This window comes from Manis pentadactyla, chromosome 6 (assembly GCF_030020395.1).
Source record: "Manis pentadactyla isolate mManPen7 chromosome 6, mManPen7.hap1, whole genome shotgun sequence".
Classification (NCBI taxonomy): domain Eukaryota; kingdom Metazoa; phylum Chordata; class Mammalia; order Pholidota; family Manidae; genus Manis; species Manis pentadactyla.
Window position 1 is genome coordinate 46,197,671 of NC_080024.1, and position 27,251 is coordinate 46,224,921.

General features: G+C 37.4%; 1 protein-coding gene across 4 annotated transcripts in view; it reads left to right on the forward strand.

Annotated features, from left to right (window-relative positions):
• The window catches only part of ITGAV (integrin subunit alpha V), a 91,425-nt gene that overhangs the window by 18,937 nt on the left and 45,237 nt on the right, over positions 1-27,251 (forward strand). For 3 of the 4 annotated variants that reach the window (XM_036924885.2, XM_036924888.2, XM_036924886.2), the window contains exons 3-4: positions 11,320-11,411; positions 13,822-13,936. In XM_036924885.2, the coding sequence (XP_036780780.1) occupies positions 11,320-11,411; positions 13,822-13,936 (207 nt within the window). Of the gene's footprint in view, positions 1-11,316; positions 11,412-13,821; positions 13,937-27,251 lie in introns of those variants that run through there. The other variant, XM_057503800.1, reaches the window with a different exon arrangement.

Here is a 27,251-nt window from a genome sequence, read left to right on the forward strand (position 1 = left end):
TGTTACCACAGTGCCCTTTTCTATATTTTGTTGTTTGACATTGGTTATACTGAAAGTTGCTGTAGGGCCAGAACAATGCTTATATAAATAGGCATGTTCCCTCTCTTGTTTTTGCTTTGGCATTATAGTTACAAGAAATGAAAATTAGACTTAGGAGATTCAGGCTGTCACACTCACTAGATGTGACCTTAGGCAAGTGACTTCAGTTTGCCAGCCTCGGTTTTTCCCATTTGTCAAATCAGCATAATACCTACCCCCAGGGTTGTTGTGCGGAGCAAATGAGATGATGTTGTGAAGATACTTTGTAAACAATGAAGCAGCCTACAAGTGAAGAAAAGATTGTAGCATGCCCATATTACAGCTGTGGGGAAGTGAATAATTGTGGAAAAGGAAATAGAATGGATTTTATCTTGGTTTGCATTTTAACCTCTTTGATGATGACATTTAGGAAAATCTTGCAACATGATTTTCTAGGAAGCAGATGTTACTAACAGACTAATCATGGCCCAGTTTTCTCAATAATACTTTTCAGAAAAGATAGACTGATTCTCTGTGCTGAGGGAGGAGTAAACGGAGCACCTAGTCCTGTTAAAGTCTCTTTCTTTAGAAATACGGGCTTGCCTGCATGACTGTTAAATATGTCCTTAAAAAAGGGGAGGTTCCTATGTTTATATTCCAAATTAAGTTAATGGATGTCACCTATTGCCAGCAATATCTGTTCTAGAATATGTCAGAAGTCAGATTACTCCCCTGCCCACCCAAAGCGACTTGTTAGGAGGAGCACTTAATACTTTTTTCCACAAGGGCTTGGCTATAGGCTGTGGGCAAACCCAGAGACTGGCCATGCTAATATTCTGGTCAAGAAAAAACCTGTATAGTATATTCTGGATATTATTATTATTACATTTGATATTTAATTGAAAATATAAAACTTTTAGCTACTCTCTGGCCTCTGTGCCATACAGTTTCCAACTCATTGCAAGTAAAACAACCAGGCAGACTCAAAAACAGCATTTTAAGTTTGACTTTGTCTTCTTGGTGAATATTCTGTCTTTCAGAATTGTGTCCAAATAGCTCTAGTTGGATAGTACAGCAAATTAGAAAGTTAAAAAACAGAAAAATAGTCTCTCTTCCCTTGTTAATACAAAATAAATGTATTCAGAGGAACTGTTTTACTTTTTTTGTAATGAAACATTTTTCCTGATAGAATGTCATCCCGTGGTCCAGTTATACAATTGGAGAGCTAGTAGGCAACCTAGAAATCAGTTAACCCAGTTCCTTTATTACTAGTTGACTAACATGCATACATTTAGTCAGTATTTTAACTCTTAAATGTTTTACCAAAACTACAAATGATCCTTTAAAACCCATCCTCTCCCCAGTCCTCTTTGACCTAACTCACACTCATTATTTTAAGACTTAGCATTGACTTGGCTCTTTTTTTTTTTTTTTCTTTAATCTTCAGTAAAGAGTTTTTGTTTTAAATGTTAGATGTTTTCAGGACCATTTCCTTCTCATCACTGGGAGGAAACAAGCCCGCATTGATGAAGCGGTGTGTGTTTCCAAAGGGCTGCATTCCTTGTACTGGCTCTAAAAGAACCATCAGAATGACTCATGGAAGAGAGGGGAGATTTTGATTCTCTGTTGTTCCCTGTGGTAGGAGTGATTCAATAAATAAGTAAGTACCATTCCCAGTGAAATAAGCTTTGTCATGTTTTCCTCTGGCTCTACTTTTCTGACTATTCTTGTTTGCCTTTGGAAAATAGTACATCTGGTTTTATATAAAAGATGTTTCTGGACAGCTCTATGTAATGTAACACATTTTTGTGTTCATATTTTTATATTCACGGATAATTAGTGTTTCAGTGGTCTGTGACTCCAAACCCTTTGGATTTAGGGATCTTTATCTCTTGACATTTTAAACCAATAAAATTATGCTTCTAGAAACATTTTCACACATTGAAGTTTATAAAGCAAATCATCCTTTCACTAATACTAATATCAAATGACTGCTTTTTGTCTGAAACAGTTTAAGAAACGGTATTTTCCTATGAAGTCAAATCATTAATTTCCTTTAGGTCTTTGGTAATACCTGGAATTTTAATTTTTTTAATGAATTCTTTTTGCAATATTCTACTCTTAATAGTTTGATTCTAAGATATAGAATATAGGAGTAGGAAGGATAATGCTTATAAAAATTGCTAGAGAAAGCTTACTTAATTTAGATGGTCTTAAATTTTATAAATGAAAACGTATATGGGAAATGAAAATGTAAACATAAAGTTAAGTGTACAATTCAGTGAATTTTGCCATGTCTATAGTTTTATAGACATTATAATCTAATTCTAGAGCATTTCCACCATCCTACTAAAAAGAAATCTCATGTTCATTGTCAGCCATTCTCAATTTGCAGTCCCATCCCTAAGCAATCACAGATCTGCATTTTATGTCTATATATTCCCTTTTTTGGATAGCTTCTATCACTAGAATTACACATTATGCAGGCTTTCGTGTCTGGCATGTTGTTGCATGTGTCAGTGCCCTGTTCCTTTTTTACTGCCCAGTGGTATTCCATGAACCTTTTGTTCTTCCATTCACTAGTAATCACATATTTGGGCTGTTGCCATTTTTTGGTTATTATAAATAAATCTGCCGTGAACATTCATGTGCAAGTCTCTGTAAACATATGTTTTCATTTCTCTTGGATAGATACCCAGAAGTAGAATTGCTGGGTCATATAGTAACTCTATTTAAACTGTTTAAGAAACTGTACCATTTACAAAGTGGCTGCACCATTTTATATTCCTACTAGTAGTATATGAGGGTTCTGGTTTCTCCACATCCTTAACAGGTACCAGGTACTTCTTGTTTTCTCTTTTTATTATCATTTCTATCCTAGGGAGTATGAAGTGGTATTTCACTGTTTTTGATTTGCATTACCTGATGGCTAATGATGTTGAGCACCTTTTTCCCATCCTCATGGGCATCTGTATGTATCTCTCCTTTGGTGAAATACCTACTTACATCCTTTGTTTATTTTTAATTAGGTTGTTTTTTTAATTCTTGTAAGAGGGAGATTTATATATTCATTCTAGATACAAGCCTTCTATTGAATATATACTTTGCAAATATTTTCTCCTGTTCTAGGGGTTGTCTTTTCATTTTCTTCATGGTGTTTTTTGAAGCATATACATTTTCGATTAATTTTATTAAGCCCAGTTTAGCAACATTTTTTTAAATCTCTTGTACTTTTGGTTTCCTATATCATTGTTTAACCTAAGATCATGAAAGTTTATTCCTGTTTTCTTATAAGCATTTTATATTTTTAGCTCTTAGATTGAAGTCTGTGCTCGAGGTTTAGTCTTTTGTGTTTTGTTTTGTAAGATCAGGTACCAAATTAATCTTTTTGCCTGTGGATTTCCAGTTGCCCCAGTACTGTTTGTTGAAAAGACTGTTTCATTCCCATAGTCTTTCCTTGGCACATTTGTCAACAATCATTTGACTATAAATGGAGGAGTGGCACTGATGTTGAAATGTACTATTTATGTACTACTGAGGAATGCTGCCAGTTATAATTATTAGTCACCATTAACTATAATACACATTCAGATTTCAAAGATGTTAATATCTGAATATTTGCAGCTCCAAATCAGTGAAATACATTATTTTGTGATAACATTAGATTACAAATATGTGATACTAGCGGCTGTCTACCTCTTCATCATTTTCTCTCAAATTTCTTTTGTAGCATTTGTGATTCACTGAAAATATATAATTACTTGTTTATTATTTCTCTCCCTTGAAAGCAGGGACCTTTCCTGTCTTATTTATTGCTATTGTCCTTACATTTAGTTACAGGAGATACACATGACTTATTTATTTAAATAAGTGATCAAAGAGATTTCTTCCTCTGGCCTGCTGATTTTCACATAAATAAGGAAGCAATACTGGGAAGTTTGTTATAGGAAGTACACCTGAGCAAAAGTGGTAGTTGAGGTAGAAAGCTGTTTGAAGAAGCCTGCAGATTGTCTGTTTCATTAAAGGATGGTAGCGGGGTGACATGATTTTTTGTTTTTTTTGAGGTATAATTGACATATAATGTTAGTTTCAAATGTACAATGTAATGGTGCAATATTTGTATATACTGTAAAATGATCATCACAGTAAGTCTAGTTAAATATCCATCACCATGCATCGTTGCAAAAATTTTTTTTGGATGAGAACTCTTAAGAATCATTCTCTTAGCAACCTTCAAACATGCAATATAGTACTAATTATAGTCCACATGCTATACATTACACTGCTTTAATAGCCACACATTTGAGTCCCAAACAAGTTCTCTGAGGACTTAAGTCATTTCACTATTCCTAAAGTCATATGGTAATGAATGGGAACCAAATGACTAAAAACACAGGTAACTTCCAAAAAGAAGTTTACTGTCTTGCTTTTCTAATGCTTTAGCATTCTTCTTGACTGGCCTTTAGAAAGAGGACATAATCTTGTTGCTCCAAAGGATATTCTTTAGGCATGAAAAGAAGAAATATAAAATTTAGCTTTAGTGTGGTAAGATAACTTTGTCTTTACAGTAAGCATCCCCTGTAACTCTCCAGCAAGCTGAATGTTCACGTGTCTTTTGAACTCCAAGGAAATGAGAAGAGTTGGCTGCTCCTCAGGGGCAGAGTCTAAAGCTATAACAATTTGCTCTGCTCCATGTGCTTCTGTCCTGAAGTATTCAATAGTAGGAGCTTGATAAACGTACAGATTTAAAAGCTGGCAGAAATAGACATGAAATTTTCAAGTCTCTAGTGATTTACTTGCTAATCGACTTCAAGTTTCTCTAGCAACATTTTCCTCTACTTTTGAAAGTGATAGTGTAGAGTCTTAGATTAATTTCTATAACACAGGGCAGTTTCTTCTCATTTTTACCATTGTGTGAGATACCTTTTTCTCTTTAAATTATTTGGGAGGTCAGAGCTAGTCTTCCAAGGTGTTTACAGAATAATGAACAGAAATCTTTGTTCTTCCATGACTGTTGCCCGAGGAAGCATTTCCTCCAGCACTGGCATGTCTGCAGTTGCCTGTGTCTGAGTCGCTTTAAAGGTCGGTGGCACCGTCCAAGCAGCCTCTGGAGTTCCGGCTTTACTTGAAATGGTGACTTCAGGGCTGTGACTCAAAATATTTACTTCTGTCATGGCCCTGAATAGCTGCCAGTTTCAGCCAGGTCATGAATGAACTTATTGTCAGTGTTTGGAGAGCAGGCTTCCCTTTCCTTTCTCCCCTCCCCCCCCCACCCTCTACTTACACTTCCTCTGAGTGATCTGCCTGCTGTGGGAGTCAAGTATTTTAAGACTTGGTCTCTGGGAAAAAAAGTTCCGATTGGTTAAGAAGAACTTCCTATTGAGCAAACTTCTTGAAAAGATTGTAATTTGAGGTTATGACGCTGTTGAAGCTGCAGGCATTCAAAGCAATGACTGATAACATATTTTCTTGCAACTGTTGACTCCAAGTTTCAGATGCCAACACAGTCAATGCATTATATCCAAATACATATGAATTCCTTTGTTTGGTAATGTAATTGAAAACACATTCAGTCACATGATGCTGTAAGACATGGCTGTTGATTTTGAGTTTACTAAGTTTTATTAAGGCTTCAGGTTTTCCAAACATACTTTTTTTTTACCAAAAACCACCACATTGATGTTTTTTCACATTTGCCTGGGGCTCCTTCGTTCTTATTAAATACTGTTGGTAAATGGTTTACCATGTGGAAAGAACTATGGATTTTTGTGCTCCATAATATTTGATGATGAAAACAAAACCAAAAAATCGTAAAGCTTATACTTATTTTCTATGACATTTTCTAAATTAAGCTAAACCTGATATCCACAAAGGCAGATATCATAATCATGGCAGGGGATGTTTTCAATTTTCAGCCTCTTTAAAAAAGGAAATAGAGCATGAGAGCAATAAGAAGCATATATGCTCCTTGGCAGTGCACAGCAGCATCCCATGCGACCACCTGCAAATTTAGAGAGAAGTATTTTTGCTCAGAAAAACAAAACGAAACAAAACAAAACATGCAATTTTTCAAAGTTGTGGGAAGAGAACAGGGTAAAATTTTACAAAAAGGAAACTCCCCTTCAATCTTTGAGGAATATAATTAACACAAAATTGCTTACCGTAAAGGCCTCTGCAAAAACCCATGAAGCCTGTTCTTAGTATGGCATAAAAGCTCTTAAAACAACCACTCCCCTCATGATCCTTCTCTTCTGTCACAGAGAACAACTTACAATTCTCTAAAACATCCAAGAATACTCTCTCAATTCTTTGCACAGGATTTTCTCTTGGTCCAGAAAGCATTCTCTCCGTTTTACTCTGCCACACTTTTCCCACAACTCCACACATTCCCCTAACATGACTATGATTGCTTGCTCCCAGGATTATCTGTGTGTTAGACAAATGTTTCCTTCGGGGCAGATGACCATTTCCTCATGTGTTAGGGGTATAAACGGGCAGCTACAGCTAAACTTTTAGACAGGGTGAGAATCAAGAATGGAAGAAAAAAAGATTTCCTGGTTAGAGAGCCTTGGGTACGAAGAGGTAGGATGGGCATGACTTGTTTGAGGAACTGGGGACTGAGAGTACGGAAACTCTTAACACGCAAAAATAGTATATCTTGAAGCCTTTGATGCCAGAGTTCTTGTTCACGAAGTCGAAGAATGAACTTCACAAACACTCAAGGTAGGAGAGCAAGATACAGGCTTTTATTTAGAGATAAAGTGAGAGGACAGAGCTCCTGGCTCATGCCAGGAGGGGACAAGAGAGTCTATGGTTGGCTCATTGTCTAGGGGTCTTATGCACGGTTGAGAATTTTCAGGAATAAGGGTAAAGGGTTAGGAGTGCAGACTTGTAAGACTGCCTGCCCTGCCCTCAAGGTGTGCTGGGCTGTTGTCTGTTTGCTTGGGTTGTTTATAGTTGAGATTGCTTACCAAAGTAGTCTTTTGCCAAGTTGCAGATTACGATTAGAGAAGGGAAATAGCACAGTTACAATTAAAATAAACTGGGCCTTTTAGCAGGATAAGGTACATTTTACATTGTCATGATGTAATTGATACAATAAAGTGATGGTTTGTGCTGAGATACCCTTCTTTATCTGCAGAACACTCAAACATTCCAGGCCAAGTTGCTCCTAGCCTTTTGAGTTTTAAGTGATTTTACTGAAGAATGTCTATATTCCTAGTCATGTATACAAATCTTTACCCTAGAGAATTAGTGTGACTTTGACTTTGCATAATGCTTAACACAGAGTTTTGACAGGGACTTCTTTGCATATTGTTACATTGTTCTGACTGTAATTATCTTGCTCTGCTTTTTCTCCAGAGGCCCTCACCCTACTCTGCCTAATCCCATGGTCCCTGTCTCACCTTGATGAAAATTTATCCATTAGAATAATCTATATAACATACCATTTTCTGGAGTGTTCATCACATTAATTTAGCAATGAGCCTGTGTCTCAGTCACCAGCAGTGTCTTAATTGAGTTTCTTGTGTATATTGGAAGAAGAAGTAGATGTGACTTTGAGGGACTATGTTAGGTGTCTTAAATCAAAATAGAGATACTTCCTAAATTTGAAACTGAAGGAGATAACAAGGGATTAATTAAATAAACTACTGTATGGCTGTATAATTTCATATTGTACAACAAAGAAAATGATGTTTTAGGTCTACCTTTACTGACATACTGTTAAGGGGAAAAAAGGTACATATATTTATATATGATAAACAGTGTTTTAAAAATATGGGCTTAAAATATATATTTGACACATGAAGGGATGTAAGTCTTTAGGGTAGACATCCAGAATACTAGCAGAGGTTATTTCTTTATGGTGGGGTTGTGGTATTTAGATTAGTCTTTACAAATGGCTTTATTTCATGTTTTATGTTTTCATTTGTTTTAGAATAAATACAATGAAGAGTTCAAATAATGAGCAAAGATACCCTGTTTTGGCCTTGTAGTACATGTTGTATGTACCTGTTGATTACTGTACTTTTATTTTGGAAATTTTCAAACTTATGAAAACTTGAAACTGTAATACGGCAAATGACACTACAGTCTTCATCTAGATTCACCACTGCTGCAGACATTATGACACTTTACCCTAAATACTTAAGCATTTTCTCCTAAGAACTAGGCCTTTCCCTTATATAACCGCAGTACTACCACAAACTAGAAATGTGTCATTATTACCGTACTAGTATCTGCTATACAGTCCATATTTAAATTTGCATAGTTATCCTAATAAAGTCCTTTATAACTTAAAAACTTTTTAGACCAAGATTTCATTTAGACCAAGATTTAATTAAATTTAGACAAGATTTCGTAGAAGATCACATCTCGCATTGGGTTGCTGTGTTGTCTCATTGTTCTCTTTTCATCCTTAACAGTCCCTTACTTTGTCTTTTATGATGTTGATTTTGAGGACTCTATGTCAGGTGTCTTCTAGGCAGGAATACTTGTATTGGCAAGAATAGTGGTATTAATTCTACATAATTTTGTTTCAAAATTGGAAGTTTTAGAGATTATGCAAAATACATGGAGACTTAATTTGAACCTTTTTGATGCTGTTCAACCTAAAATTTCTACTATAGAAAAGCCTTGCTTCTGCTTGGACAGCTTTAGGGTTTTGATGAAAAGGCTTTGTTTTAAATGAAAGCAGAGGCAGGAAGAAGCAGTTTTGAGAATGTTGCACTTTTTGTTCAAATGTATTAGCTTATGAACTCAGTTCCCTAAGGCTGAGATTACCAGGGTTGATCGTGATACTGTGGTCTCAAGGGACACTGAGTGGATGGGAATCTTTCCAAGCACCAACTTTCACAGTCTTACTGTGTTTTTCTTGCCTTATTAATGTAAGGGGGGAAATGCCTTCTATGCCTTTGTAGAAAGGAATAGAGTAGAAAGCTAGAAGCAGTAAGACAACACAGTTAGCTTGCAGTGAAATTTTAAAAATTCCATTAGACAGTTTGTAACCATAAGTTTTATGGTTTAAATCCTTGAAAAACTGTCAGTAGAATCCACTTCTTCCAGGGACTAAGCTTCTCTGTAGTTAGTTGTATGTCAGGGCCTTTCGGAAATAGCATTGTATGTTTTTTAGATATATATTACTCAAGCTGTGCTAGGCTGTCCTTTAGTAGCAATATACATTATTGATGAACAAAACTCCAAATCTCACTTAAGAAAAAAGAGATTATTCCTTGCTCATGTGATCATCTAGTGTGGGTCATTTGGCTGTTGTTGTAGTTTAGAAAGTTGCACTGAGGCTGCTTCTGTCAAGCAATTCCACCATATATCTTCTAGCCTCATGGGTGGGAGAGAGTAAACATGGAGAGCTCATATCCACTCTTTGTTTTTTACTGAGGTATCTTAAATTCTACATGTAAGAGATGTAATGAAGTATTTGTCTTTATGTGTCTGGCTTATAGCACTTAGTATAATGTTCTCCAGAACCATCCATGTTGTCTAAAATGGAAGGATTTCCTTTTCTTTCATGGCTGAATAATACTCCATTGTATTTATATACCACATCTATTGTATTCATCTGGCAAGAGACATTTAGGATGCTTCTGTGTATTGGCTATTGTGAATTACATGGCAGTGAGCATGGGAGTACAAGTATCCCTTTGAGAGAGTGATTTTCTTTCCCTTGGACATATACCCAGAAGTGGGATTGCTGGATCCTGTGGTAGTTCTATTTTTAGTTTCCTGAGGAACCTCCATACTGTTTTCCATAGTGGCTGTACCAGTTTACATTTCCACCAACAGTGTAGGAGGTTTCCCTTTTCTCCACATCCTCACCAACACTTTTTATCTTTGTGATAATAGCCATCCTAATTGGTGTGAGATGGTATCTTATTGTGGTTTTAATTTGCATTTCCTTGATGATTAGTTAACTCATATCCACTCTTGACTGCTCTTAGCTTGTTGGCAAGAACTAGTTGTATGTGGCTATGAGAGGGTGGGAAATGTAAGGGAATCCATGGGCTATTTGCTGACCTGTAGGTCGGTAATGTATGTTGTTTCCAGTGGCGACATTATAGTAAACATAGGCTTTAGAGGCTAGCCAACCACTGTTGAGAGTCCCTGGTTATCATGGTGAAAAGCATATACTAGCTTAGTTCATTTCTTCTTCCTTCCTTGTACTTGTAAAAAGGCACCTGCTGACAAAGAACAGTGGTGTTTTGACTGTAGACAGACAGATGCATTGGAGATTGACACATTAACACTTTTTTTCCCAATCAGTGAAGAAGTTAATACTACAGTAACAATGTTGCACCCTCTGCTTTGCCTGTAAGGTACTTGGCATTATTGAAATACTCATTAATTATTTATAACTCTTCATTTGGTCTTAAGTCTTCAGAATAGAATTGAATAACCATAACACTACCTTGGATAGGTGAGATTTACGGAACATATTTAACCAAACCTTTTGGTGATTCCTGCCTATTGGCTGTCATTCTTGATGTTGACCCTTGTCTGCTGTATTTGTCTAATAAGATATTAAAATGTACGTTTACATTTTATTGGATTATTGTTATAAATAGATTTTAACAGGAACAAACTAGAATTAAAAAAGTCTCTCTTTCCCAAAATACTTTATACATTTGTTCCTATAAATTTTTCCTTGACCAGATTAACAGCTTTTCCATGGAAATAATTTTTATCTTTTTTTTTTAATCTACAGTGTTTTCATGAATGCCCAGTACATTGGAAATAATTTTCTCAATAATGTAGGCTGAAAAATAAATCTTTGCATGTAGCATACCAAATCTAATTCTTTTCCCTGTCAGACAAATCTAGTCTCCTGGATTCTAACTCTTGTGTTTATTTATAATGTCATAGGCACTGTCATAGTCTTTTACTACTGGTGTTCTATAAAGATGTTTCATAGTCTTTTTATTTTCATAAATATCTTCATGCCACAGGAAGAACTTCTGGGAGTACAGTAGGTAATTATAAGTATTTGCTTAATAATTGATCTTCTTACACTTCAACAACCAGAAGGTTTCATTCACTGTTACTTTTTCACATCTCTGTTATGATAATTGATGGGGTTAATAAGAACAGAGACTTCTAAGTCATTTGTACTTTATATTTCTGATGGAAAGTCCCTAATGCATATAAAATATAAGGTAAATAGCCAGTGTGATATTTGATTAATCAAAGGCACACTATTCATAAACCTGGCTAGGTTGAAATAAACTCTGCTATATTAAGAATATATATTTGGTTTTTCACCCCCCTTCACAATATTATTTTTTTTAGGCAATAGAGATTATGCTAAGGATGATCCATTGGAGTTTAAGTCCCACCAGTGGTTTGGAGCATCTGTGAGGTCAAAACAGGATAAAATTTTGGTAAGTCTTTTGGATATTTACTCATATGTGAGTCTATCAATTTATGTGGAAACAGGAAATTTTTTGTTTGAAAGCTGATGGTAAAACTCAGTGTGTTCAAACACACAGCCTCTAACAAAATAGGCCACCCCATCGAAGGGAAGGAAGGGTTCCATCTCTCTTGCCTTTCACAGACTTTCCACTTTTATTCCTACATTGTTCATTTCTCCCACCCCACAGGATGGTTGCCATTGGTTTGTTTCTGTCCAGCCAGGTTTAGGAATACTGTGCCTTTGATTAATCAAACACCCTACTACTTCCTCTCTTTAAAATATAACAGCCTATCCCTAGCTGCTTTTGCCCCTGTTCTGTGTCCCCATTCCTTTGTTCCTCTTTTCAATAACTTTTTGACAGTTTTCCATAGTAACTGTCTCCACTTTTTCACGTTTTCTTCCCCACCACTCCAGCCAGGCTCCAGTAGGCATGGCCAGGGTCACCCTTGACTTTAAGGTAACTGAAATCCACTAGTGCTTTTATTTTTCTTGCCCCCTCAGCACCATTCAGCAAGGTCACTTGACCCATTCTCTTTGAAACACTTTTCTTCTTTTGCCTTCTGGGACCCTCTACTTGCCTAGTTTTCTCCCATCTCTTTACCTGCTCCTTTGCAGTCTCCTTTAATGGTTTCCCTTCTGCTCAGTTTCTAAATGTTGGGCTGTCTCTGGGCTCTGTCTGGGCTCCCATTTTCTCTATACCTTTTAACCAGCTGCTCCTGTCCTGTCCCACGGCTGAAATATGATCTATATCTCATAATCTCCAAATCTACATCTCTGGATCTTAATTTTCCTTGAACATTTAAAGTCATAGTTCTAAACTTGCTGTCTGGCATTTCCACCGGACATCTCATAAATTAAAATGAACATGGCCGAAGCAGAACTCTTGTTATCCTCCATCAAAAAGGAAAAAACACAAAATAAGTTTCCATACAAAACTTCCCCAGTTAGTTAGAGGCATGACTCTCTACCCCACCCACTAACAAGCCCTGTAGTTCTGTTCTGCTTCCAGAATGTATGCTGTGTTCATCAGTAAATCATCGTCTCTATCATTTCTAATCATGAAGCAAGCCACCATCGTTACTCTCCTGGGCCAGTGCTGTGGCTCTCTCTGCTTCCCCTCTTGCCCTAACTGCAATCCATCCTCCATAGAAGGACCATAGTGAACCAGATTTACGTTCTTCATTAAAACAGTCAAGTGGCTTTCCATCAGTCTCAGTAAAAATCACATGCTTATCCTGATTTTTAAGTATCTCCATAATCAGATCACTAGCTGTTGCTCTTTGTTACCATGTTGCTCCAACTTACGTGCTTTAGCTATACTAGTCTTTTTATTCCTTCCACATGCCAAGTCACTTTAATTAGTACCTTAGTGTTTCTGTTCCTTCTGCCTGTGTTACCCTCATCTTGTTGATTTTTCACTTGGCTAGCTCCTTATCATGATTTCAGCTTTAATTTCCTCAGAAAGTTCTTCCCTGTTTTAATTACCTCTATAGTATTTATTACTAAGTTTTTTTTTTTCCATCTGCTTGTGGGGCTTTAGAGAAGATTGTTTAGCAGGTGGAATTTCAGAAGAGCTTTAAAGGATGTGTCAAATTCTAGCAATTATGTGTGAGGGGTGGGGTTAAGTGAGGGCTCTCTAGACAGAAAGCAAAGAAGTGCAAATAAGCAGAAGAACAAATAATCCACTCTGAAACATTAAGTACATACAGGGAAGTAGCAACAATTGTCTACTTTTAGTTTTTCCTGGAAGAATATAGAATCACCCAGTGTTCATGTCTGCAGTGTTTGTGTTAATGATCTGCTTCCAAAAGTATTATAGAAAATCCATTGTTCTTTTCTCCAGCACATTAAATTGTTGCTCTTGGTATATTACTATGCTATTAAAACATGCATTATTCTGCTGCTTACACATGATATTGAAATCTGTAACTCTGAAAACAGAAAGGTCACAATTTATTTGGAAAGTAAATAAAATAAGCACTGCAAATTCTTTTACTCTTTTCTTAGTAAATGTTTTGCTTTGTAATTTAGGGGTATATCCTACATATATGGAAATGTTACTTAGTTAAAATGTTGATTTGGTCAATCACCTTCAGCTTACTGCATAACATTGAGAAAGGTGCTACCTGAAATAATTTTGTTATTTTGGGGAAAAAAAACAAAAACCTGAGATTACAAATACAGCTTTCAGAAGAATGTGAGAAAGGTACTTTTTAAATATTTATTGACTCCTGTGATAAGGAATTTAAGGTATAGGATAGGCTTAATTTTAATTAATGCTTAGAAAGTGATGTCATATTCTGAGGTAGTGTAGATTGTGTGAAACAGTAATTTCTTCAGAGAATTTTTATGTTGTGAACGACACCGTGTAATTTCAGGCCTGTGCTCCCCTGTACCACTGGAGGACTGAAATGAAACAGGAGCGGGAGCCTGTTGGAACATGCTTTCTCCAGGATGGAACAAAGACTGTTGAGTATGCTCCATGCAGATCAAGTATGTATAGGAAGTTGTACCAGCTTTTCAGAAGGGGGTTGGGAAGCCCAGTTTGTTACAGGTGTGTGTGTGAGCACATTGCATGTGTGCATGTGTTGTGTGCTCAAACTGATTGTAGTCATGTTTGATGACAGCAAAATGAAAACAATCCTATTCATGTAGTGAAATTACGTATATGCAGTCAACAGGCTTATCATGTCTCCCTAAGAATTTACTTTAATCTTAGTAAGGCTCAGCTGCTTAGAATTTTGAGGACTGAGTAATTCCTGCAAATAATTTCATTAAACACTTATTTCTTAGCCATCGCATACTCATTAAAAGTGAGAGGTAAACACCAAAAGAATGATACCTACCCAGACCCATTTGTATTAGAATAGGTCAGAAAGCACTGTCTGCTCCGGACAGAGAGGCTTGCAGCTTACCCTCAGGGCTTGATGCCGTCCACATCACCGCTGTATGTTTGTGGTGTGGTCACAGCGCTGTTGTCTTTGTGGTGTTTGGAAAACATGAGGACTAAATTTGTGTTTTTAATTTCTGTATTTCAAAAATATTCCTATTATGAGAAGTTAATTTTATAGTTATGAAGAATGAGCTACCTCTCCTGCTCCACATTTCTAACTTACCATTTATATGGTGGACCCACATATAGGATTGCCTTTATTCTCATATGATAGATATGGGAACTGAGACACAGTTGAAGTAGTTTTTTCATGCATCTCATGGTAGTGAGTCATCCAATGAGGATTTTTTTACTGAAGTATTGTTTTTTTGTTTTTTTGTTTTTTAAATAATTATTTTTTATTGAAGGGTAGTTGACGCACAGTATTACATTACATTAGTTTCAAGTGTACAACATAGTGGTAGAACATTTATATACATAATTCTAGGTTCCAGCTATCACCCTACCAAGCTGTTACAATATCTTGACTATATTCCTTATGCTTTACATTACATCCCGGTTACTTATTTATTTTACCATTGGAAGTCTGTCCTTTTTTTTTTTTTTTTTTTTTGTGAGGGCCTCTCTCATATTTATTGATCAAATGGTTGTTAACAACAATAAAACTCTGTATAGGGGAGTCAATGCTCAATGCACAATCATTAATCCACCCCAAGCCTAATTTTCGTCAGTCTCCAATCTTCTGAGGCATAACAAACAAGTTCTTACATGTAGAACAAATTCTTACATAATGAATAAGTTACATAGTGAACAGTACAAGGGCAGTCATCACAGAAACTTTCGGTTTTGCTCATGCATTATGAAGTATCGTTGATACATAGTTTGTATTGGTTTAAAATATACAGCACAGTGGTTCAACAGTTACCCATATTATTAAATCCTCACCCCACTAGTGCAGTTACTGTGTGTCAACATAGAAAGATGTTATAGAATCATTGGCTATATTCTCCATGCTATGCTACCATGTCTGTAACCAACTTGTATTATGATTGAGAATTTTTGTGCCCCTTTATCCCCTTCATCCTCCCACCCACCTACCCAGCCCCTCCCCTGTAATAACCACCAGTCACTTCTCAGTGTAAATGAGTCTACCTCTGTTTTGTTCATTCTCTTTTGTTTTGTTTTATATTCCATAAATAAGTCAAATTATGTGGTATTTGACTTTCTCTTCCTGGCTTATTACACTTAGCATAATACCTTCTAAGTCCATTCATGGTGTTGCAAATGGCAGGATTTCTTTTTTGTTATGGCTAAATAATATTCCATTATGTATATGTACCACCTCTTCTTTATTCATTCATCTACTGATATACTTAGGTTGGTTCCATATATTGGCTACTGTAAATAACGTGGCAATAAACAGGCATGCAATGTCTTTTCAAATCAGAAATTTTGTTTTCTTCAGGTAAATTCCTAGGAAGTAGAATTATTAGGTCATATGGTGTTTCTATTTTTAGTTTTCTGAGAACCTCCATACTGCTTTCCACAGTGACTGCACCAGTTTACATTCCCACCCACAATGTAGGAGGGTTCCCTTTTCTCCATATCCTCACCAAAACTTGTTATTTCTTGTCTTTTGGATAGTGACCATTCTGACTGGTGTGAGGTGACAGCTCATTGTGGTTTTGATTTGCATTTCCCTGATGATTAGTGATATTGAGCATCTTTCCATGTGCCTGTTGGCCATCTGTATTTCTTTCTTGGAGAAATGTTCATGTCCTCTGCCCATGTTTTAATCATGTTATTTATTTTTTTGGTGTTGAGTTGTATGAGTTCTTTACATATTTTGGATGTTAACCCCTTATCAGATGAATCATTTATGAATAATATATTCTCCCATACTGTCAGTTGCCACTGTTGGTGGTGACCTTTGCTGTACAGAAGCTTTTTAGTTTGATGTAGTCCTACTTGTTTATTTTTTATTATGTTTCCCTTACCTGACAAGATGTGTCCAGAAAAAAATTGCTCATGCCTATGTTCAAGAGATTTTTGTCTGTGTTTTCTTCAAAGAATTTTGTGGTTTCATGGCTTACTTCAGGGCTTTGATCCATTTCGAATTTACTTTTGGGTATGGAGTTAGACAATAATCCAGTTTCATTCTCTTACATGTAGCTGTCCAGTTTTGCCATCACCAGTTGCTGAAGAGGCTGTCATTTCCCCATTGTGTATCCATGCCTCCTTTATCATACATTAATTGGCCTTATATGTGTGGATTTATATCTGGGCTCTCTATTCTGTTCCATTGATCTGTGGGTCTCTTCTTGTGCCAGTGCCAGATTGTTTTGTAGTAGAGCTTGATGTTAGAGAGCGTAATCCCCCCAGCCTTGTTCTTCCTTCTCAGGATTGCTTTGCCTATTTGGGGTCTTTTGTGGTTCCATATGAATTTTAGAACTATTTGTTCTAGTTTGTTGAAGAATGCTGTTGGTATTTTGATAGGGATTGCATTGAATCTATAGATTGCTTTAGGCAGTATGGCCATTTTGATAATACTAACCCTTCCTATCCATGAACCTCGGGTATATTTCCATCAGTTTGTATCTTTAATTTCTCTTATGAGTGTCTTTTAGTTTTCAGAGTACAGGTCTTTCACCTCCTTAGTTATGTTTATTCTTATAACATGCAATTGTGAATGGAATTGTTTTTCTGATTTCTCTTTCTGCTAGTTCATTGTTAGTATATAGGAGTGTGGCAGACTTCAAAGTATTAATTTTGTATCCTGCAACTTTGCTGAATCTAGTTATTTGTTCTCATAGTTTTTTGGTGGAGTCTAGGGTTTTCTATATGCAATTAGTGACTGTTTGATTTTTTCCTTACCAATTTGGATGCCTTTATCTTTCTCTTTTCTGATTGCTATGGCTAGAACCTCCAGTGCTATGTTGAATAAAAGTGGGGAGAGTGAATATCCTCTGATTCCTGATACTAGAGGAAAAGCTTTTAGCTTTTCACTACTAAGTGTATGCTGACTGTGGGTTTGTCTTATATGGTCTTTATTATGTTGAAGTGCTTCTATACCCATTTTGTTGAGAGTCTTTATCATGAATGGATGTTGAATTTTGTCAGATTTTCAGCATCTGTTGAGATGATCATGTGGTTTTTATCCTTCTTTTCGTTAATGTGGTATATGATGTTTTTGGATTTATGAATATTGTATCATCCTTGCATCCCTGGAATAAATCCCACTTGGTCATGACGGATGATCTTCTTGATGTATTTTTAATTGCAGTTTGCTAATATTTTGTTGAGTATTTTTGCTTCTATGTTCATCAGGGATATTGGTCTGTAATTTTCTTCTTTTGTGGTGTCTTTGCTTGGTTTTGATATTAAAGTGATCCTGGCCTCATAGAATAAATTTAGAAATATTCCCTCCTCCCCTACTTTCTTGGAATACTTTAAAGCTTTGGTATTAGCTATTCTTTAAATGTTGGTAGAATTCAGATGTGAAGCCATCTGTTCCTGGACTTTTGTTTTAGGTGGTTTCTTGATTACCAGTTCAGTTTCATTACTGGTAATTGGTCTGTCCAGATTTTCTGTTTTTTCCCTGGTCAGGCTTGGAGGTTGTATTTTTCTAGGAATTTGTCCATTTCTTTTAGGTTGTCCAATTTGTTGGCATATAGTTTTTCATAGAATTCTCTAATAATTCTTTTTATTTCTGTGGTGTCTGTTGTGACCTCCTGTTCTGTTTCTGATTCTGTATATTTCTGTACCTATTCTCTTTTTATTGATTCATCTTGTTAAGGGTTTGTCTATTTTGTTTATTTTCTCAAAGAACCAGCTCTTGGCTTCATTTATTTTTTGGTTTTATTTTTTTTTTATTTCTGCTCTGATCTTTATTATATCCCACCTTTTACTCATACACCTTTGGGTTTCATATGCTCTTGTTTCTCTGTTTTTCTTAATTCTGAGTTTAGACTATTTGGGATTATTCTTGTTTCTTGAGGTCAGCCTGTATCTAATGAGGATTTGAATCCAGGTCTGTGTTACTACAAAGGACCCTTTCACCTGTATTACTAACTGTAGAAAATGTTTTCTGATCACGGGAAGATGGCATGGCGGCATGAGTAGTTCAGAGGAAATCTCCTCCCCAAAACATATATACTTAGGAAAATACAATAAATACAGCTATTCCTAAAAGAGACACCAGGGATGCAGTACAACAACCAGGATACATCTACATCTGCGAGAACTCAACATCACATGAAGGGGGTAAGATACAAGCTGTGGCCAGGCGGGACCCAAATGCTCCCCCAACCCAGAACCCGGCGGGAAGAAAGGAGTCAGAACAGGAAGGGAGTGAAAGCCCAGGACTGCTAAACGACCAGCTCTAGAAATCCGCACCCGGAACGCAGACACAAGGTGCACGGGGTGCTGGATATTAGAGAAACGGAAAGCAAAACATGTGGGCAGGTCCCTGCAACCGGCGCCCCTGAGACAAAAGAAAAGTGAGTGCTTTCTGCAAGTCTTAAAGAGACAGGGACCCCATAGCTAGACGAAGTCATCCCGGAACACTTAGCCAGCAGCTGGGAATCCCGGGGAACCTTAGGTGCCCTAAACCCCGGGGAGGCAGCGAAGCTCTGAAGCCCCTCACAGCACTAAGCAGCCTGCCAGTTGTTCCTCCAACTGGCGCGGACCCCGATACACTGGCCCAGTAGCGGGAGAGTGGCAGTGCATGCCGGGGGCGGCGGCACCGGAAGGGACCAGGAGTAGATCGCGTGCGCCAACGGTGCCAGAGGGACCAGGAGAGGCTTGTGCAAGCCCGCAGCGGCGGCAACCGAACAGCCCAGGTGCAGCTCGTGCGCACTGGCGGCAGTGGAGCCAGAGTAGCCCGGTAGAGGCCTGCGCGGAAGAGCACCGCGTGCACCTGCAGCGGAGCCAGAGGGAGCAGGCACGCTCCCAGCAGCTGATCAGAACCCCAGCCAAACGCACAGTTACCCGGGCCAGACCCAGAGACCACTGCTGGTACACACCTGCCCGACGGGCGCCACTAACACGGAGGAGCACACCTGGTGTGCCTGCCACTTCCTGCAGGGCACCATGCTGCTCTGACGGAGACCCTGCCCACAGCAGGTTAGGGGACTAACCCGGTGGCCGCTCCAGGACTGCGGGTAACCGACACAGGCAGTGGAGAAGGGCAAGGCATCCAGCAAGCAGGAAAGGACTTTCTTCTCCCAGCTGACACACCCGCAACCTACCTACAGCCACCGCTATCACCATGAAAAGGCAAAAATATTTAGTCCAGTCCAAGATAGTTCAGACAACCCCTGAGAGAGGATCTGCAGAGACAGACCTAACCAGTCTCCCTGAAAAAGAATTCAAAATAAAAATCATAAACATCCTGACGTTGCTGCAGAGAAATATGCAAGAGCTAAGGGATGACGTCCAGAGTGAGATTACAGATGTTCGGAGGGAGATTACAGAAGTGAAAAAAACTGAAAGGATTTATAAGCAGAATGGATGAGATACAAGAGGCCATTGATGGAATAGAAACCAGAGAACAGGAATGCATAGAAGCTGATGCAGAGAGATGAAAGGATCTCCAGGAATGAAACAATATTAAGAGAACTGTGTGACCAATCCAAAAGGAACAATATCCGCATTATAGGGGTACCGAAGAAGAAGACAGAGAAAAAGAGATAGAAAGTGTCTTTGTAGAAATAATTGCTGAGAACTTCCCCAAACTGGGGGAGGAAACAGTTGCTAAGGGTACGGAGGCACACAGAACTCCCGAGAGACGGGATCCAAAGAGGACAATACGAAGACACATAATAATTAAAATGGCAAAGATCAAGGACAAGGACTGAGTATTAAAGGCAGCCAGAGAAAAAAGGTCACCTACAAAGGAAAACCCATCAGGCTATCATCAGACATCTCAACAAAAACCTTACAGGCCAGAAGAGAATGGCATGATATATTTAATGCAATGAAACAGAAGGGCCTTGAACCAAGAATACTGTATCCAGCACAATTATCATTTAAATATGAAGGAGGGATTAAACAATTCCTGGACAAGCAAAAGTTGAGGGACTTTGCCTCCCACAGACCACCTCTACAGGGTATCTTAGAGGGACTGCTGTAGATGGGAACACTCCTAAAAAGAGCACAGAACAAAACACCCAACATATGAAGAAAGGAGGAGGATGAATAAGAAGGGAGAGAAATAATCATCAGACTGTTTATAATAGCTCAATAAGTGAGTTAAGTTAGACAGTAAGGTGGTAAACAAGCTAACCTTGAACCTTTGGTAACCACGAATCTAAAGCCTGCAATGGGAATAAGTACATATCTTTCAATAATCACCCTAAATGTAAATGGACTGAATGCACCAATCAAAAGACACAGAGTAATAGAATGGATAAAAAAGCAAGACCCATCTATATGGTGCTTACAAGAGACTCACCTCAAACCCAAAGACATGCACAGATTAAAAGTCAAGGGATGGAAAAAGATAATTCATGCAAACAACAGAGAGAAAAAAAGCAGGTGTTGCAATACTAGTATCAGACAAAATAGACTTCAAAATAAAGAAAGTAACAAGAAATAAAGAAGGACATTACATAATGATAAAGGGCTCAGTCCAACAAGAGGATATAACCATTATAAACATATATGCAACCAATACAGGAGCACCAATATATGTGAAACAAATACTAACAGAATTAATGGAGGAAATAGAATGCAGTGCATTCATTTTGGGAGACTTTAACACACCACTCACTCCAAAGGACAGATCCAACAGACAGAAAATAAGTAAGGACACAGAGGCACTGAACGACACACTAGAAAAGATGGACATAATAGACATCTATAGAACTCTACATCCAAAAGCAACAGGATACACATTCTTCTCAAGTGACATGGAACATTCTCCAGAATAGACCACATACCAGGCGACAAAAAGAGCCTCAGTAAATTCCAAAAGATTGAAATCCTACCAACCAACTTTTCAGACCACAAAGGTATAAAACTAGAAATAAATTCTACAAAGAAAGCAAAAAGGCTCACAAACACATGGAGCCTTAACAACATGCTCCTAAATAATCAATGGATCAATGACCAAATTACAATGGAGATCCAGCAATACATGGAAACAAATGACAACAACAACGCAAAGCCCCAACTTTTGTGGGAAACAGCAAAAGTAGTCTTAAGAAGAAAGTATATAGCAATCCAGGCATATTTAAAGAAGGAAGAACAATCCCAAATGAATAGTCTAATGTCACAATTATCGCAATTGGAAAAAGACAAACAAATGAGGCCTAAGGTCAGCAGAAGGAGGGACATAATAAAGATCAGAGAAAAAATAAATAAAATTGAGAAGAATAAATCAATAGAAAAAATCAATGAAACCAAGAGCTGGTTCTGCGAGAAAATAAACAAAATAAATAAGCCTCTAGCCAGACTTATTAAGAGAAAAAGAGAGTCAACACACATCAACAGAATCCGAAACGAGAAAGGAAAATTCACGACTGACCCCACAGAAATACAAAGAATTATTAGAGAGTACTATGAAAACCTATATGCTAACAAGCTGGAAAACCTAGGAGAAATGGACAACTTCCTAGAAAAATACAACCTTCCAAGACTGACCCAGAAAGAAACAGAAAATCTAAACAGACCATTTACCAGCAACAAAATTGAGTCATTAATCAAAAAGTACCCAAGAACAAACCTCCTGGGCCAGATGGATTTACCTCGGAATTTTATCAGACATACAGAGAGGACATAATACCCATTCTCCTTAAAGTTTCCCAAAAAATAGAAGAGGAGGGAATACTCCCAAACTCATTCTATGAAGCCAACATCACCCTAATACCAAAACCAGGCAAAGACCCCACCAAAAAAGAAAACTACAAACCAATATCCCTGATAAATGTAGATGCAAAAATACTCAACAAAATATTAGTAAACCGAATTCAAAAATACGTCAAGAGGATCATACACCATGACCAAGTGGGATTCATCTCAGGGATGCAAGGATGGTACAACATTCGAAAATCCATCAACATCATCCACCACATCAACAAAAAGAAGGATAAAAACCACATGATCATCTCCATAGATGCTGAAAAAGAATTCGACAAAATTCAACATCCATTCATGATAAAAACTCTCAACAAAATGGGTATAGAGGGCAAGTACCTCAACATAATAAAGACCTTATATGATAAACCCACAGCTAACATCATACTGAAAAGTGAGAGGCTGAAAGCTTTTCCTTTGAGATCGGGAACAAGACAGGGATGCCCATTCTCCCCACTATTATTCAACATAGTACTGGAGGTCCTAGCCACAACAATCAGACAAAACAAAGAAATACAAGGAATCCAGATTGGTGAAGAAGAAGTCAAACTGTCGCTATTTGCAGATGACATGATATTGTACATAAAAAACCCTAAAGACTCCACTCCAAAACTACTAGAACTAATATCAGAATTCAGCATAGTTGCAGGATACAAAATTAACACATAGAAATTTGTAGCTTTCCTATACACTAACAATGAACTAATAGAAAGAGAAATCTGGAAAACAATTCCATTCACAATAGCATCAAAAAGAATAAAATACCTAGGAATAAACCTAACCAAGGAAGTGAAAGACCTATACCCTGAAAATTACAAGATACTCTTAAGATAAATTAAAGAGGTCACTAACAAATGGAAACTCATCCCATGCTCCTGGCTAGGAAGAATTAATATTGTCAAAATGGCTATCCTGCCCAAAGCAATATGCAGATTCGATGCAATCCCTATCAAATTACCAACAGCATTCTTCAATGAACTGGAACAAGTAGTTCAAAAATTCATATGGAACGACCAAAGACCCCAAATAGCCAAAGCAATCCTAAGAAGGAAGAATAAAGTGGGGGGATCTCGCTCCCCAACTTCAAGCTCTACTACAAAGCCACAGTAATCAAGACAATTTGGTACTGGCACAAGAACAGAGTCACAGACCAGTGGAACAGAATAGAGACCCCAGACATTAACCCAAACATATATGGCCAATTAATATATGATAAAGGAGCCATGGACATACAATGGGGAAATGACAGTCTCTTCAACAGATGGTGCTGGCAAAACTGGACAGCTACATGTTAAGAGAATGAAACTGGATCACTGTCTAACCCCATACACAAAAGTAAATTCTAAATAGATCAAAGACCTTAATGTAAGTCATGAAACTATAAAACTCTTTAGAAAAAAACATAGGCAAAAATCTTATGGACATAAACATGAGTGACTTCTTCATGAACATATCTCCTGGGCTAGGGAAACAAAGGCAAAAATGAACAAGTGGGACTATATCAAGCTGAAAAGCTTCTGTACAACAAAGGACACCATCAATAGAACAAACAGGTATCCTACAGTTTGGGAGAATATATTCAAAAATGACAGATTCGATAAAGGATTGACATACAAAATATATAAAGAGCTCACACACTTCAACAAACAAAAAGCAAATAATCCAATTAAAAAATGGGCAGAGGAGCTGAATAGACAGTTCTCCAAAGAAGAAATCCAGATGGCCAACAGGCCATGAAAAGATGCTCCACATCGCTGATCATCAGAGAAATGCAAATTAAAACCACAATGAGATATCACCTCACACCAGTAAGGATCACCACCATCCAAAAGACAAACAACAAGAAATGTTGGCGAGGTTGTGGAGAAAGGGGAACCCTCCTGCACTGCTGGTGGGAATGTAAACTAGTTCAACCATTGTGGAAAGCAGTATGGAGGTTCCTCAGAATGCTCAAAATAGAAATACCATTTGACCCAGGAATTCCACTTCTAGGAATTTAACCTAATAATGCAGCACTTCAGTTTGAAAAAGACAGATGCACCCCTGTGTTTATCGCTGCACTATTTACAATTGCCAAGAAATGGAAGCAATCTAAGTGTCCATCAGTAGATGAATGGATAAAGAAGATCTGGTACATACACACAATGGAGTATTACTCAGCCATAAGAAAAAAACAGACCCTACCATTTGAAACAACATGCATGGAGCTAGAGGGTATTATGCTCAGTGAAATAAGCCAGGTGGAGAAAGACAAGTACCAAATGATTTCACTCATATGTGGAGTATAAGAACAAAGGAAAACTGAAGGAACAGAGCAGCAGCAGAATCACAGAACCCAAGAATGGACTAACAGTTACCAAAGGGAAAGGGACTGGGGAGGATGGGCAGGAAGGAAGGGATAAGGGCCGGGAAGAAGAAAGGGGGCCTTACAATTAGCATGTGTAGTGTGTGTGGGGGGCACGGGGAGGGCTGTGCAACACAGAGAAGTCAAGTAGTGATTTTACAGCATCTTACTACATTGATGGACAGTGACTGTGAAGGGGTATGTGGGAGGGACTTGGTGGAGGGGGGAGCCTAGTAAACATAATGTTCTTCATGTAATTGAAGATTAATGATACAAAAAAAAAAAGAAAATGTTTTTCCATTGCCTCTGTATTAAGCACAGCTTTTCTACAAAGAATACATACTTTCACTAGTAGAGGTTTGGATAACAGAAGATGTGTAGAGTCAAAGAACCCTTCTGAAAACAAGTTTCAAATGATGATCTGTTGTGGATATACTGCCATTTTAGACTAGCGGTTTTGTCATTTTGCCTTCAGTGATGACCAGTTCTTTTCTCAACATGTAGTTAAACTGGACTAAGGTAGTGTTTGCATGATGTATCTGTTGTATAATGCTTTCACTTACTTGGTTAAGACACAGAAATTATAAAATCTTTTTAAACCTTATTTTCTGAACTTTAACTTCCAAATCAGGTGAACAGACTATGGCTTGTGAACTAGTTTTGTAAATAAAGTTTTATTGGAATATAGCCATGCATACCTCTTTGCTTACTTACATGTTGTCTATAAAGGGAGAGTTGAGCAGTTTGCTGCAGAGACCTTAGAGCTTCTGAGCCTAAAATATTTCCTTTCTGACCTCTATAGAAAAAGTTTGCAGGTCCCTGATCTAAACAATAAAATCTTAAATCTTAGAAAAAAATGAGACTATCCTAAAAGAAATCAAAGTAAATGCTTTTCTCCTAGTAAATCCTGCTTTCAGTATCACTTAAAGTTGTACATGCTTTTCTGTTCAAGGTTTGAAATATTAAGCTACCTACAGGCCCAAATTGTGAGGGGCAGCCTGCCCTGAGGAAAAATGCACAGGAGTGGGAATCTGGGAACCTGGGCTACAGTCTCACATTCTTTTGAAAAGTTGCCTGTAATTTTGGGTTATTACCTTAACCACTCTGGGCCTTTGTTTCATCATTGGTAAAATACTGGTTTAGACAAAAGGCTTAAGAGGTATAATTTTTGTATTTTGTATCTTCTTCGTACTTCAATAAACTGCATCCCAGTGATTGGTTTTTACATGGGGATACCAGTTCTGTAGGGAGTTTACACAGGGATAATGTTTGCAGGGCTACAGTGCTAACTTCTTGGTAACTTGGCTTGTTTCAGTACTGGTAATTTGTGGGGGTTTTGTTGTTTTTTTGTTTGTTTGCTTTTGTTTTCAACACCATCTGCATGGACACCTTGGGCAAGGAACTTTACTGTCTGTAAAAATTTACTTTTTTGCTGGTTTTGTTTGCTTTGGGCTTTTCATAACTCCATCTGTTACCATTCTTTGCATTACACAATAGGCCAAATGTCTTTCTGTTCTAAAAGTGCCTGAGCAACAAATGATATGATTTTCATACTCTTTCACCTCCATGCTCAGACTGAGTCCTTTGTTCTTTCTGTGTACTTTGTGATTATATTATCTGTGCATAGAGTTTTCTTAGCTTTGATTTCTAGTTGGCGTTTCCTTCCCCTTGATCGTTACGCAGGGTATAATAAATACACTGTTGATTTGCATTATTGCATCCTAGTGGTGTAGGACATGCCTGGGCTCAGACCCCTGTTCTCCAATTTACTAGCTGGTTGACTGTGGTCAAGTTACTTAATTTCCATAAGCCTTAGTTCCGAGTCTGTAAATTGTGAATAATAATAGTATCACTTATAGGATTGATGTAAGATTTTAAAAGATAATGCCTCAGAAAATGCCTTAATACAGTGCCTGGCTCACAGTAAGGGGTTAATAAACATTAGTTGCTCTATCATAATAATATTATTATTATTTATGATATTGTCAGGCCTAACAAATAGGAAAAATATTACTCATCTCTAGAAACAAGAACAAAAGCCTTCATTGAAATAGGTTATAGTCAACATAAAATTCTTTACATTGAAGAATTGATGGCTAAACACGCAGTTTAATATGTACCTGTTAAGAATATTATCAAGGACAGCCTTGTTCTCTAGCTGGGCTTTCTAGAAAACTAAATAAAGCAAATAATTGTACAGTGTGGTAATCAAAAAAGGATGTCTTTATAAATAACCTGAAAATAGTTCCCCAGATACAACTTGAATAAAGGAAATTAACGGCAGCTTGAGGTCACAGCAGAATTCCTTAGTATGATTCATTAGACACTGGAAACCCCAGCCCCATATTTTCTCATTCCCTCTTGGTTAGAAAAATTTACATTGAGGTAACATTACACTCTTGAAGTTATTTTCTTTAAAAAATTCTGAATTTAGGTATTTAGTGTGTAACCTTGGGGCAGTTCCTAGGTTTTTTAAATGAGTTAAAAATTTTTGATGGGAGTATTTGACAGAAATTCTTAGAAGCTGTCCTTATGACTGAAAGTAGTTGTTTTTGGTTCCTGTGCTTTGGTAGCAAATACAGTAATACTGTAGCATAATTATTTATATGCTGTAACACTAGCTACAAGAATTCCTTGATGGCTAGAGAGTAAGCATTTTTCATTGTTCTTTATTATCTTCAAAATAAACACGGGAGAGTCTTCAGGTTCTTCCT